The following is a 13,598-nucleotide window of genomic DNA, read 5'->3' as shown; positions in this document are numbered from 1 at the left end:
AGAGTATCCAATAGTAAGCGTTTGTTTTATGAGACGCTAGATAAGATGTGGAAGAGAAACAAAGCAGGAGCGAAGAACACTAGGGACACTAGACACAGAAGACATAGGGAGGACTGAAAGGAAAGAACAAAACCCAAAATAAACCCTTCCATATACAACTATAATACGACAACTAAGCATACAAAGTCACATGTATCGGTGACGCATTCCCTTAGGCTTCCTTCACACGTCCGTGAAACACTGATCAGGAAGCCCTTCAGGAGGCGTCAGGAAACTATCAATGTTTCCTGGTCATAAAAACTAAGGAGTAAAAAAAAAAAAACTTACTCACCTGCTCCTCCTCTGGCTTCTCCTTGGCTCATCTGGCTCTGCGTGTACGTGAGTGACGCTACAATGCAGGTAGCAGCCTCTTGTGGCCAGAGGTATAATGCTACCTCCGGCCGCAAGAATGATTGACAGGATCGGAAGCCCATGACTCCCAGTCCGGTCTAGGACAGCACTACATTTAACTGTATGCACTCCTTAAAGGGTGTACATTTAAAGGGCTAGCATCAGCACCTGTTGGCACTTGGACAGGTACTGGCCTGGGCTACCATGCAATACAGCGGAATTCCGGATCCATGGGACATCCATGACGGAATTCTGGACAAATATATGACATATCTTATATTTGGCAGGGACACCTTTCAGAAAAAAAATTCTGAAGGGTATCCCGGCCCAATGAACACTATGGGTCCAGAAATTTACCCAGATTTCCTGATAAGAAATCCAGGTAAAGTTCATGGACATGTAAAGGAACCCTTTATATCACCATTTTATCTACTTGTTAATCTAAACTGTTACAGTAGTGTCTCTTTTTGTCTGTTTCAGGGATTTTTTGTGGCCATTATTTACTGCTTCTGTAACGGAGAGGTAAGTAGCCACCTATTGTTCTAGAATTCATTGAATTATTCATGAATAATCGATAGATGGCAGAGGCCTCTGACTGGGTCGGGGGTCTTTTTTTAGGGGCTTTTACAAACACCCGGAGCAGTTTGCGGGATCCTCGCAGGGCCGATAAGTGCCGGGATTCATAGTAATAGGTGAAGTTTCCTATCAGAAATTCTCTCCGCTTCCCTCGCTAACGTTTCTATCTCGGAGCCCCCGCTGAACTATTGATTCTCGAAAGAAATCCCCCGGGGCTACGAGAAGCCTACTTGGCCTGGAAATGCCAATGATTTATGTATCTGACGGTAACTTGTAAAGTCAAATACTAGAGCAGAAGTCAGACCTGTCACTCTCTATAGGAAAGTTATTATTAGCGTCAGCAATTATAGAGCTGGAGACGGCGGCCGCAGAGGATAGTCACACATATGGTATATGCAGCCATATTCCCACAATTCCATGCAACAGATTGCATAGGTCCTATAGAACTTTTTATTCTGAACAAATAGAATCAAAGAATCGGCAGTAACTACTGACACCCACTGGTTTGGGCCTTTGGTAAATTATTCAGATGTGCATAAAATCCATTCACACAGCGAAGCTAAAAAGAGCATGACATGACCGCGACCCAGAAATTATCGGAGCAGATTTGCCTTCGTTTATCCGAAATTAGAAAATAGCAGCAAAAAAAAAAAAAAAAAAAAAAAAAAGAAGAAAATTCACAATCAGCCTTCTCTCACACAGTTTTCTTTGCTATTTTCTTCTAGGTTTTTCTTTTTAGATTTTTTATTATATTTTATGGCAGATTTTTACATTTTGGCCAGTTTTTGGGTAATATTTGGGCAACATTATAGTTGTGTATGTATTTTTTTGTGTGCATGCAGCGTGTGTGTGTGTGTGTGTGTGTATACAGTTACATGTGTATATGTTTGTGTGTGTACAGTTATATGTGTATGTGTATATGTTTGTGTGTGTAGTTTATGTGTGTGCGTGTACAGTTATGTGTATGTTTGTGTGTGTACAGTATGTATGTGTGTATAGTTATGTGTATATGTTCATGTGTACAGTGTGTGTACAGTTATGCATGTATATGTTTGTGTGTGTGCAGTATGTACTGTATGTGTGTATAGTTATGCTTGTATATGTTTATGTGTGCAATGTGTGTGTACAGTTGTGTGCAGTGTACAGTTATGTGTGTGTGTATATGTTTGTGCATATACAGTATGTGTATGTACAGTGTGTGTGTGTACAGTATGTATGTGTTTGTGCACAGTTATGTGTGTATATGTTTGGGTGTACTGTATGTGTGTGTGTGTAGTATGTGTGTGTACTGTTATGTGTGTGTGTATACATATATATATATATATATATTTATATATATGTGTGTGTTTGTGTCTGTGTGTACAGTGTGTGTGTATACAGGTATATATGTATATGTTTGTGTGTGTGTACAGTATGTGTGTCTGTATATGTATACAGATATATATCTATATGTTTGTGTGTGTACAGTATGTGTGTCTGTGTGTGTATACAGGTATATATCTATATGTTTGTGTGTGTACAGTATGTGTGTTTGTGTGTGTATACAGGTATATATGTATATGTTTGTGTGTGTGTGCAGTATGTGTGTCTGTGTATGTATACAGATATATATCTATATGTTTGTGTGTGTACAGAATGTGTGTCTGTGTGTGTATATACAGGTATATATCTATATGTTTGTGTGTGTACAGTATGTGTGTCTGTGTGTAAACAGTATGTGTGTCTGTGTGTGTACAGTATGTGTGTCTGTGTGTATACAGGTATATATCTATGTTTGTGTGTGTACAGTATGTTTGTGTGTGTACAGTATGTGTGTCTGTGTGTGTACAGTATGTGTGTTTGTGTGTGTACAGTATGTGTGTCTGTGTGTACAGTATGTGCATCTGTGTGTGTACAGTATGTGTGTCTGTGTGTGTGTACCCATACTGGCACCTAAAGATCACCTGCAAACTACACATCACCCTTCCCCTGATTCAAGATTAAAATGAACACATGCTTTGTCTCCCTAATACATGAGTTTGTGCAGGTTCTTAAGCAGTTAAAGAAACTAGAAACTTTTCCAATAAAGCGGCGCTCCTCGCTGTCGGCGTCACATCAGACTAAGGCAAATCTGAATATTAAAGCGGCGGCCTTGTTGTGGCTGTGGGCACTGCCGCTCTTTTTGATAAATAATTCCTCTTGCGTTCTCGGGGAGAATATTCTGATTTTATTTAATATCTCCTTTGTTTCTTATGTGGAGGCATCAGATATTAATAAAACAGAGAAGGACGTGATGGTGAAGATGGAGAATCAGGATTTCTTATCACTACCGAATATATTACCAGCCCTATAAATAAATGTCACTTAGGCATAGCTATAACTAAGAATAATGACAGACTTTATTAGATCATCATGTATTACATCTATAAATATATAGCAATAAAGACTGTGACGGTGATGAGTGCAAACAAGTAGTAAGCGCAAACGCAAAGGAACGAGAGGGACAGTGATACAAGGTTTATACATCTATGTATAGGAACAGCATCCTGTATAGTAAAGCTATAGTAATCTATCTATATGTAATCTACTCATAGTCAACCCATATACTACCCATAGTTTATCTATATCTATATGTAATCTACTCATAGTCTTCCCATATACTATGCAAAAGAACACTCCAGAGACACCATCAGAGTCTCAACGTAGTGAGCTAGCCAGACCTTCCTCCGGGAAGGACCAACCAAGCCAAGGAATGTCTCCAGTCAAGGAAACCACCTAAGCAAGGTATCCATCCACAGACAGCTGTTTCGAGGTATTTTCCCCTCATCAGTGTGGAGTAGGATTCTGTCTACGGGAGCACTGCTAGTAAGTGCATATGAAGGGACGCTGGTTGACCTCAGAGAGATGTGGTATTTTTGGTTGATCTCCCTGAGGTCAACCAGCATCCCTTTGCATGCACTTACTAGGCACTGCTCCCACTAGCCAGAATCTTACACCACACTGATGAGGGGCAACTACCCCGAAACAGCTGTCTGTGGATGGATACCTTGCTTGAGTGGTTTCCTTGACTGGAGATATTCCTTGGCTTGGTTGTTCCTTCCCGGAGAAAGGTCTGGCTAGCTCACTACATTGAGACTCTGGTGTCTCTGGAGTGTTCTTTTGCATATTTGATTTTAATGTCCTAGAATACACTAACGTCGAGACACGTGATGGTGTCTCTGTGGTGTTTCTGGTTTATCTCCCTGAGGTCAACCAGCTGCCCATATACTACCCATAGTCTATCCATATCTATACATAATATGCCCATAGTGTATCCATATCTAAATATATCTACCCATAATCTATCCATAGTCTATCCATATCTATATGTAATCTACTCATAGTCTATTTATATACTACCTATAGTCTATTCATAGCTATACATAATCTGCCCGTAGTCTATTCATATCTATATATAATCTATCTTCTCAGAGTCTACCCATATAATAGCCATAGTCTATCCATATCTATACATAATATGCCCATAGTGTATCTATATCTACATATATCTACCCATAATCTATCGATATCTGTATATAATCTACTCTTAGTCTATTTATATACTACCTATAGTCTATTCATAGCTATACATAATCTGCCCATAGCCTATCCATATTTACCCATAATCTACCGATATCTACCCATAGCCTATCCATATCTATACATAATCTATTAATAGTCTTTCCATCTATGTATAATCTACCCATATCTATATGTAATATCCCCATAATCTATTTATATCTATACATAATCTACCCACAGTCTACTCATAGGGGGACATTTATGAAAGGTGCGCCAGTGGTGTATGCCAAGGGGATGGAGCGGATTCTTACCCTCTCTGTGGCGTATGCCTGCCCTGCACACGGGCATAAATCATGGCTAGACCTGCGGAGGAGCAGATGTAGATTTCTGCGCTCACTATGCGGCAGACGCGTGTCACACCAGATTTATCTAAGAGGTGCGTGCCTCTTAGTGAATCCGGTGGGACAATTGGGGGCGGAGCCAAATTAAAGTTGGCGTACAAGTCACTGGTCTTAATAAATGTTCCCCATAGTTTAAATCTGTAATCTACCCATAGTCTACCTATGCCTATATTTAATCTATCCATATTCTACTCATAATCTTCTCATAATATCCATAGTCTTTCTATATCCTATACATAATCTACCCATATCTCTACATAATGTATCCATAGTCTACATCTATAAACTACAAACTACAGACTACTATCTATAGACTACCAATAGAAAACTCACAGTCAGTCATAGTCTACTTGAAAGGGTTACTGCTGCACTGGGTTTCGAAGGTTCTATGTGAGCAGAAATGTAAGAAACAGCACCAACAATGAAGGGGTTACGCTAAGCACTGATCTACTGCTGAGAATCTTAGCTAAGCTTCACCTCCACTTCCTGTGCTTTGTCCTGATCTGTCTGTTACTAGAGACAACTTTTCCCTGGTGGGCGGCAGATTTCAGGGAAGTGAGACACCTAGTGGCCAAGACTTTATGGCTGCTTCTGAGGGTAAAGAGACGTTTTTGGAAAACGAAGTGATTTACCAACATGTTAAGGAAAGGGTGTAAAACTAAAGAGACCAATAAAGCCTACTCCACTTTTTTTATTATTATTTTTTTAGGTGCAAGCCGAAATTAAGAAATCATGGAGCAGGTGGACATTAGCGCTGGACTTTAAAAGAAAAGCCAGAAGTGGTAGTACCACATACAGCTACGGACCTATGGTCTCCCACACCAGTATCACTAATGTTACCACAAGGGGCACATTGGCCTTACACCTGAACACTAGACTTGTGTCCGCCGCCCTGAACGGGCACAGAAACTTACCGGGCTACGTCAAGAATGGCTCCATATCTGAAAACTCAATCCCTTCTTCAGGGCTGGAGCAGTACAACAAAGACGAGGAATATCTCAATGGGTCGGGAGTCTATGATGCCGATCGTCCGGCAGCCGAAGTCATGGAGGAAGAGCGAGAGACTGTAATGTAAATAGGTTTTTGCAAGAATCCAAAGAAGACACGAAATGCGAAAGAACCAATATATAGATCTTACCAGGAAACTGGGGATCTGGTGAGAGACGATTGATCACACAGCCAATCCTTCTCGTTCCGGTTGGTGAACGATATAAAAACATCACAGTCACTCACCGAGCCTTCTCCCCCGCTCCCCGATCACCAGAGCACAAAGAATCACAACTACATATCAAGTGTCATCATTTTATAATGTTCCAGTTTGTTAATTTGATTAATTGTAAAAAAATTTCTTTTTATATTCGTATTTTATTTTTTATTTTTTTTAAGACCCTTATTTATCAGTCCTCTATGTTAGAGACGTGGATTTAAAATATTGTGATTGAATTTTCTACAAGACTCGAAAGAGAAAAAGACAATTGTAATTACGCATGTACAAAAGATTGTTATTATACCGTATCTCGTTTTTCTTTGTTGTTGATTCTTTAATGTCAGCAAATCGAGAACTACGGTTCTTAAGTATTACCTTGTACTCAGAGACAATGCCTCACAGAATATGTGCACTCACATATACTCGAAAATAGAAAAAAAATCCAGTATAAATAGGTCACCGAAACCAGGAATATCAGATTATAGATATGAAGGAGAAACCTGGACCATCAGATTTTAGTTATAGAGAAACATCCGGAATTTCAGAAACTACATGTAGAAGCGAAACTTGAAACTTTAGATAGTAGGTATAGAGAAGAAACCTGGAACATCAGATGATAGATATAGAGGAGAAACATGGTACATGAGATGATAGATGTAGAGGAGAAACCTGGAACATCAGTTGATAGATATAGAGGAGAAACATGGTACATGAGATAATAGATGTAGAGGAGAAACCTGGAAGATCAGATATCAGATGAAGGGAAAAATCCGGAACTTCAGATACTACATGTAGAAGAGAAACCTTGAACTTTAATTAGTAGATTTAGAGGAGAAACCTAGAACATCAGATGATAGATATAGATGAGAAACCTGGAACAAGAGATAATAGATGTAGAGGAGAAACCAGGAACATCAGATAATACATATAGAATAGAAATCTGGAACTTTAGATAATGCATATAGCAGAGAAACCAGGAACGCCAAATAAAAGATATGGAGGAGAAACCCAGAACGTTACACAATGGCTACAGAGGAAAAACCCAAAACATCAGACAATAGATTTAGAGAAGAAACCTGAAACGTCAGATAATAAATACAGAGGAGAAATCCGGAACATCAGATAATAAATCTAGAGGAGAATATCAGATAATAAATATAGAGGAGAAACTCAGAGTATCAGATAAAAGCAGCTAATAAATATGAAGGAGTCAAAAGTTACAATCTGTAGAAACTCAAAAAGTTTACGATCTTTGGAAAATGTTTTAGCTAAAAAAATAAAATATCAATTTAAAATAGAAACTATTTAGAGAATTAGCAGCTGGAGTTAAGTATGTGCCCCCCCCCCCCCCCCCCCCCCGCGCCTTAACTATGCAACTAGCCATTGACCGTAAGAAAACTCGAGAAGGTTGAGGATGAGGAATTCCCTGATTATAAGGGAAACACAAAAATCCACAGCGAATTATCGATTTTTTGCCTCAGGAAAAAAAAACTATATAAAAGTTTGTTAAAATAAAATAATCTGTACAATAAAAACCAGCAGAATTCTGCTGATATATTTTCATTAATATATGAACAATGAGAATAATATATTTAAACGATGAAATATGTGGATAACTATATTGTATGCATCAAGTGTATCGAGTGTATTAGTACACGGAGCATGACTTATGATATAAGGACCAAGTGGAAAATGTTTAATTATTTTATTTTATTTTTTATTTTTTTTACGTTCTTTGAGAAATATATGATTTTCAGATGGAAATATGGTGGTTGTTTCTTGTTTTTACTGTGGTTTATTAAGCTCCCCCATGTTCCAGTTGCATCATCATACGAGGAGAAGTCTATGAAAGAGCATGCCCACAATACTCCTAATAGATAAGAGATGGTCACAGCCCACCTTCTTCTTCTCTGCACATATCACAAAGCATGCTCACTACACTCTCATAGAAAAAAATTGGTGGCAGCATGAATGGCTCATCATAGATGTTTATGGGGGATAGACATAGCTTAGCTCCTCGCTGTACCAACCGGTCCCGCGCGGCAGCATCGGCTTCAGAGCTGTCTGAACTTACAGACCGCTCAGCCAATCACTGGCCAGAAACACCGCGGCCAGTGATTGGCTCAGTTCAGACAGCTCCGAAGCCGATGCTGCCGCGCGGGACCGGGAGAAGAAGACCTGCGCCTGGACAGGTAATGTATGAAACAAGGGCTGCAAGGACATCGGTAACGGTCTGGGGGGTTTTAGGAAAACATTGTAGCAAACAACCAGAAAAATTATAATACAAATGTATTGCAGACAGCATGTTTGAAGGGTATCTCCCCTCTTTATCAGGTCCAGTCCAATGATAAAGAGAAGAGATACCCTTAAAAATGTCTATGTACCCAGTGTTTATGTACTCTTTTATTATTTCTGGTTCTATGAGTCTCCACAGGTCCCAGTATCCCTGTGAGGTTGCTCCAGACTAACACCTGCTTTCCCTGCATCGACTGCAGGGCCTCTTCCCTTTATTTTATCTGTGATATACCTGGCATTGGTTAGGATTGTCTTCTATAGTTTTAGGTGATTATTTTCTAGAATTTTTTAAGGTTTCTCATGTTATTTCCAGAACATCTTAGAAGTAATGGGATTCTGTCTATGCCAATTGCTCATGTTCCACATTATGTAGGTCTGGCGGTTAAGTGGCTGCATGAATTATGTCCATTACTTACGGTGCAGCCATAGCTATTACTTATTTAGGAGACATACTGTAAGTGCTTGTGCAGATTATAGATTTATTTATGAATAAGTGAGTGTCTGAGTCCGACCAAAGACAGATCCCATAGGGGAGAAAGAGTTTATAAGTGGTGAACTACCACCATAAAGATAACGATAGGGAGCTGGTAGTAGTAGCAGTATATTGGTAGTAGAGTTCTTCTGCCTGCTACAGACCCCAGTATCAGGCCCCCACATATTACAGACCCAGTATCAGGTCTCCAGCATTAGGTATCCAGCATATTGTAGACCCCAGCATCAGGCCCCCAGCATATTACAGACCGCAGCATTAGGCCCCCAGCATATTACACACCGCAGCATCAGGCCCCTGCATATTACAGACCCCAGTATATCACACACCCCAGTATCATCCCCCCCCCCCCCCCCCCGCATATTACAAACCCCAGTATCAGGCCCCAGCATATTATACACCTCCGTATCAGGCCCCCAGCATATTATAGACCCCAGTATATTACACACCCCAATATCAGGCCCAAGCATATTATAGACCCCAGTATCAGATCCACAGCATAGTACACACCCCAGTATCAGGACCCCAGTATATTACAGACCCCAGTATCAGGGCCCCAGCATATTATAGACAGTGCCCAAGTTGTGCTCCCAATTTTGGCCCTTAAATAGAACTTAGGCTTCCTCTAAGTCCTCACATAGTAGAAATGCTTCTGTGCTCCCAAATAGTAGATAAGCCCCCTCTGTGCCTCCTTATAGAAAATAGGCCCCCTCTATGCATCCATACAGTACTTAGACCTCTTTAAGTCCCCCCATGTAGCAGCTGGGCCCCTATGTGCCTTCATTAACTATAGACACTCTCTGCGCACCGATATAGTAGTTAGGTCCTTCTGTCTCTATGTACTACTTTGGCCCCCTCTGCACCCCCATATAGAAGTCAGTTCGCTCTGGCTCCATATAGTCACATTTCTGCCCGTGGTCACATGACAGAACGAATTGTTGATAGCTCTGTCAGTTCTCTGCTTCACTATAAGCACTCCTAATGAGCGTGTATAGTTAAAATTTACCTATAAGTGCATGTTAGGAGTGCCCATACCCAGGACATGAGCTGATACCCAGGGAGACCAGCCAAACGACAACACTGCCGGCTGCTAGTGAAAACGCTGAATGCAGTGAAGTCCTAGGTGCATTGCCCCCTGGGAAACATGAATATGCAAAAGAGAAGCCTGTGGAGCCTCATTTAAGAGTCTCAAAACACCTAGCCAAAATCCTGCTCCACACTGATGAGGGGCAACACCCCGAAATAGCTGTATGTGGATAGTTACCTAGCCTTGATTTATCCCTTGTCATTAGATTGACTTATAGGGCCACTTAATATGGTGGATTTGGTGGTTTCCTAACAAGAGCTGCCCCTTGGCTGGGTCTTTCCCGGAGGGATATCTGGCTAGTCCTGTGTTTTGAGACTCTTTAATAAGGCTCCACGGGCTCCTCTTTTGCATATTCATGTTTTCCAGGGAGCAATGCACCTAGGACTTCACTGCATTGAGCGCTTTCACTAGCAGCCGGCAGTGTTGTCGTTTGGCTGGTCTCCCTGAGTTCAGCAATCATAATTCTCTTATGGCTCTACTAGGCGTTGCTCCCACCTAGCCAGAATCTTGCTCCACACTGATGAGGGGCAACACCCCGAAATAGCTGTATGTGGATGGACATCTGGCCTTGGTTTATTCCTTGTCATTACATTGACTTATAGAGCCACTTAATATGGTGGATTTGTTGGTTTCCTAACAGGAGCTGCTCCTTGGCTGGGTCCTTCCAGGAGGGATATCTGGCTAGTCCTGTGTTTTGAGACTCTTCAATGAGGCTCCACGGGCTCCTCTTTTGCATATTCATGAGCAAATACCGGAATGCTGGGGCGACATCATCAGAGCGATTGTCAGCACCAGGCAAACCAGAGTGGAAACTAGATACCACTGGGATTGATCTGGGTAAACGTACAGGCAAGGTGGAGGACGGGATAACAAAATGGGCAGAATCCACAGCATATTTATATGAAGAGATAAATAAATGTGATAGATAGGAGAAAGATAGATCAATAGATAGATAGATAACAGATAGATGTTGAGTGGATATGCCTATGCGTCCCATCCCCCGTTGGTTTTAGCAGCAGCCGCAGAGTTAATGTCCCCGCTGTTCTTTCCTTACAATGTCACCTCCCGATCCCCCCCAGCGACAGCGCTGAAGCCCTGAACCTCACTCCACAATGCACAGCCATCACCCCCCATCCACCATCCTCATTCATCAGCCAATCACACCAGTCGTGACCGCTCTAAAAGGCATATTAAATAAAAAAAGCTTTGAAAACCTTAAGCGCAGCGGCTGCAGAGCTGTAATCATAGCGTCACCTCGCCTTTCTTCTCTATACCGTAAACCACTCAGTGAACTGGAGAAATACAATGGTGTCAGTGACGCAGATCTCAGAGTAACACGAAATACTTTTGCCCTTTCACCAATTAAAGTCTTTGGCTCGGATTTCTATAATTCATGTTAATGCATCTCTGTAGGAATTAGAGGCTCATTTTTCTGATACAGAGCTCGAACACATCAGCATAGGTAGTTAGGTACATGATAACGTTCTTCAGCCAGGTAGAGAACCATAAGCGTACCCCTTATCACTTACCCCTTATACTCAACACACCCCAAAACATCACAACACCTCTGATCACATATGGTTAATCCATCTGTCCATCTGTGAGTTCTGTGCAACTGGTCAGCAGCTTGGTGGTGATAGCCGGCGACACAGCATAGTCCAGTGTCTGTAGATCCAGTAGGTGGCACTGGTCTATGGTAAGAGATTCAGCCCAGTGAGGGTTAAGCAGCCACAAAGTGTAGAGAAATGAAGCGGAGCTGGTAACAGCAGGATAAGACGCCAGATAAATGGAAACACAGGTTCAGTGTCGACAATCCAGGTGAGGAACGGGGGGTGAGATGGAAGCAACATCATGTAAACACATGAGATACAGGATAGAGCAAGCCAGACAGCCCCACTCCAACGGGTACCCCTGTATCGGGCACAAAACCAAGCAGCAGCAGCCTGGTACTACCTGGGAGGGACAGGCCATGTTATCCCAGTCTAATAATACCAGCCTGTTACCACCCAAGGCCCAAGCTTAATTTTGAGTGTTGGGGACTGATGACACCCTGGTGGTGATGTGCACTGGAAAAATAATGCTAGTTGTTTTACAGACTGGTTAGGATTGGATGATGGAATGATTAGACAGCTCCATTATATAAGGGGTTTTCCCATCTCCCCTAGATTCAGTTCGGCACCGTTACGTCCTCACCTTACAGCTACCTCTCACTTCCTGGTATGGCACAGAGGAAGCAAAGAAAGGACACAGCAATGTCAAAATGAATTGCTGTGTCTGCCACTGAGCTTGCACATGTCTCCAGGGCTTGTGGATTGTCCTGGAATTGTGTGGAAGACACTCGCCATCTCCAAAGAATGCCAGCCCGTTTGTGATGTCACAGCCCGACACCGTTCTCAGAGCGGAGAGCGGTGGTCGGGAACCTAAGTAACGAGCTGTCAAAACAACAGGAAGAGAAAGGGGCCAAAATACAAAAGTAGGCTATTCAGGTAATGCAAAGAATTAGCAAAGTTGCGTTCTTTTGCTATCACCTATAAAAAGTTTAGATGATGGGAATACCCTTGTAAGTCATGAATGAGTTAACAAAATGGAAAAAAAGAAGCTGTGTAACTATATCTATGTAGTTAATGATTTATCTTTCTTATATCTATGTATATATCTATCTATCTAGGATGTCCTGGATAACCCCTTTAAGACCTTATTCACACCTCCTGTAAAATTGGCCTTGGTCGCAGGTCCACGAGCACGGACAATTTTAGGGCCCATTAAATCCTATGTGTGCAGTCATCTGTGCCGTGATCCTTGCTGCGAAGGTCATAGTGCAAAGGTGGATCGTGGCATGGATACCTCAATAGACCTGTACGGTATGTCCTCTCACGTCTCACTGTCTCTCCCTGCTCCTGTCACCCGCTCCTGTCATTGCTCCTGTCTCTCCCTGTTCCTGTCTCTCCCCCTATTTTCACCGGCCCCTATTGACCCCACTGCTGTCATTGCCCCTGTCTCTCCCCGTTCCTATATCTCTCTGCTCCTGTCTCCCCCCCCAATGCTCCACCACCACTATTTTCTAGCCGCCCACTCCACCTCCAGACAACACCTGTACCTCCCGACCCCCAACCGAGCGCATACCCTGGATTGACCTGAACCAGCAGCACAGCAGCTTATCCCTGGGGTTGAGGCTGGGGCAGTGGCTGCAGTGATTGGCTCCTGCTCCCATAGGAGCGGCCTTCAACCTGTGCATTTCTTCTGGTGCTTCTAGGGTGGAGGTGGGTGAGATGCATTCAGCTTTGCTACATCTGACGTGATCAGTGACAAAAACGAATGCAATCAACAGATTTCTGTTCCTATTCCTTCCTGCAGGCTCTGTCATCCCTTTAGTTTCCCATCGTCTCCATTCCTGCTATAATGTGCCTGCACTATACACACTGCTGCTATAATGTGCCTGCACTATACACACTGCTACTATAATGTGCCTGCACTCACACTCAGACATTCACACTACTACTACTGTATAGAAAAGTTTCTGTCTTTGTCCTCCTGCACAGCTCTGTGATTCGCACTTCCTGATTGGTCCATTGCTGTCATGTGACCACACAGACCTCTGCCAGCAGCCCCGCT

The 13,598-nt window shown here is 42.3% G+C and overlaps 1 protein-coding gene across 3 annotated transcripts in view; it reads left to right on the top strand.

The window, feature by feature from the left end:
- Positions 1-7,878, top strand: part of PTH1R (parathyroid hormone 1 receptor) — a 156,392-nt gene extending 148,514 nt beyond the window's left edge. For all 3 annotated transcript variants that reach the window (XM_069959165.1, XM_069959167.1, XM_069959166.1), the window contains exons 12-13: positions 871-912; positions 5,617-7,878. In XM_069959165.1, the coding sequence (XP_069815266.1) occupies positions 871-912; positions 5,617-5,982 (408 nt within the window). In that variant the 3' untranslated portion in view covers positions 5,983-7,878. The remainder of the gene's footprint in view (positions 1-870; positions 913-5,616) is intronic.
- The last annotated feature ends 5,720 nt before the right edge of the window (positions 7,879-13,598 follow it).

Source organism: Dendropsophus ebraccatus, chromosome 2 (genome assembly GCF_027789765.1).
Source record: "Dendropsophus ebraccatus isolate aDenEbr1 chromosome 2, aDenEbr1.pat, whole genome shotgun sequence".
In the NCBI taxonomy this organism is placed as follows: domain Eukaryota; kingdom Metazoa; phylum Chordata; class Amphibia; order Anura; family Hylidae; genus Dendropsophus; species Dendropsophus ebraccatus.
Note: the sequence above shows the minus strand (reverse complement) of the source record. Positions and strands in the feature narration are given on the sequence as shown.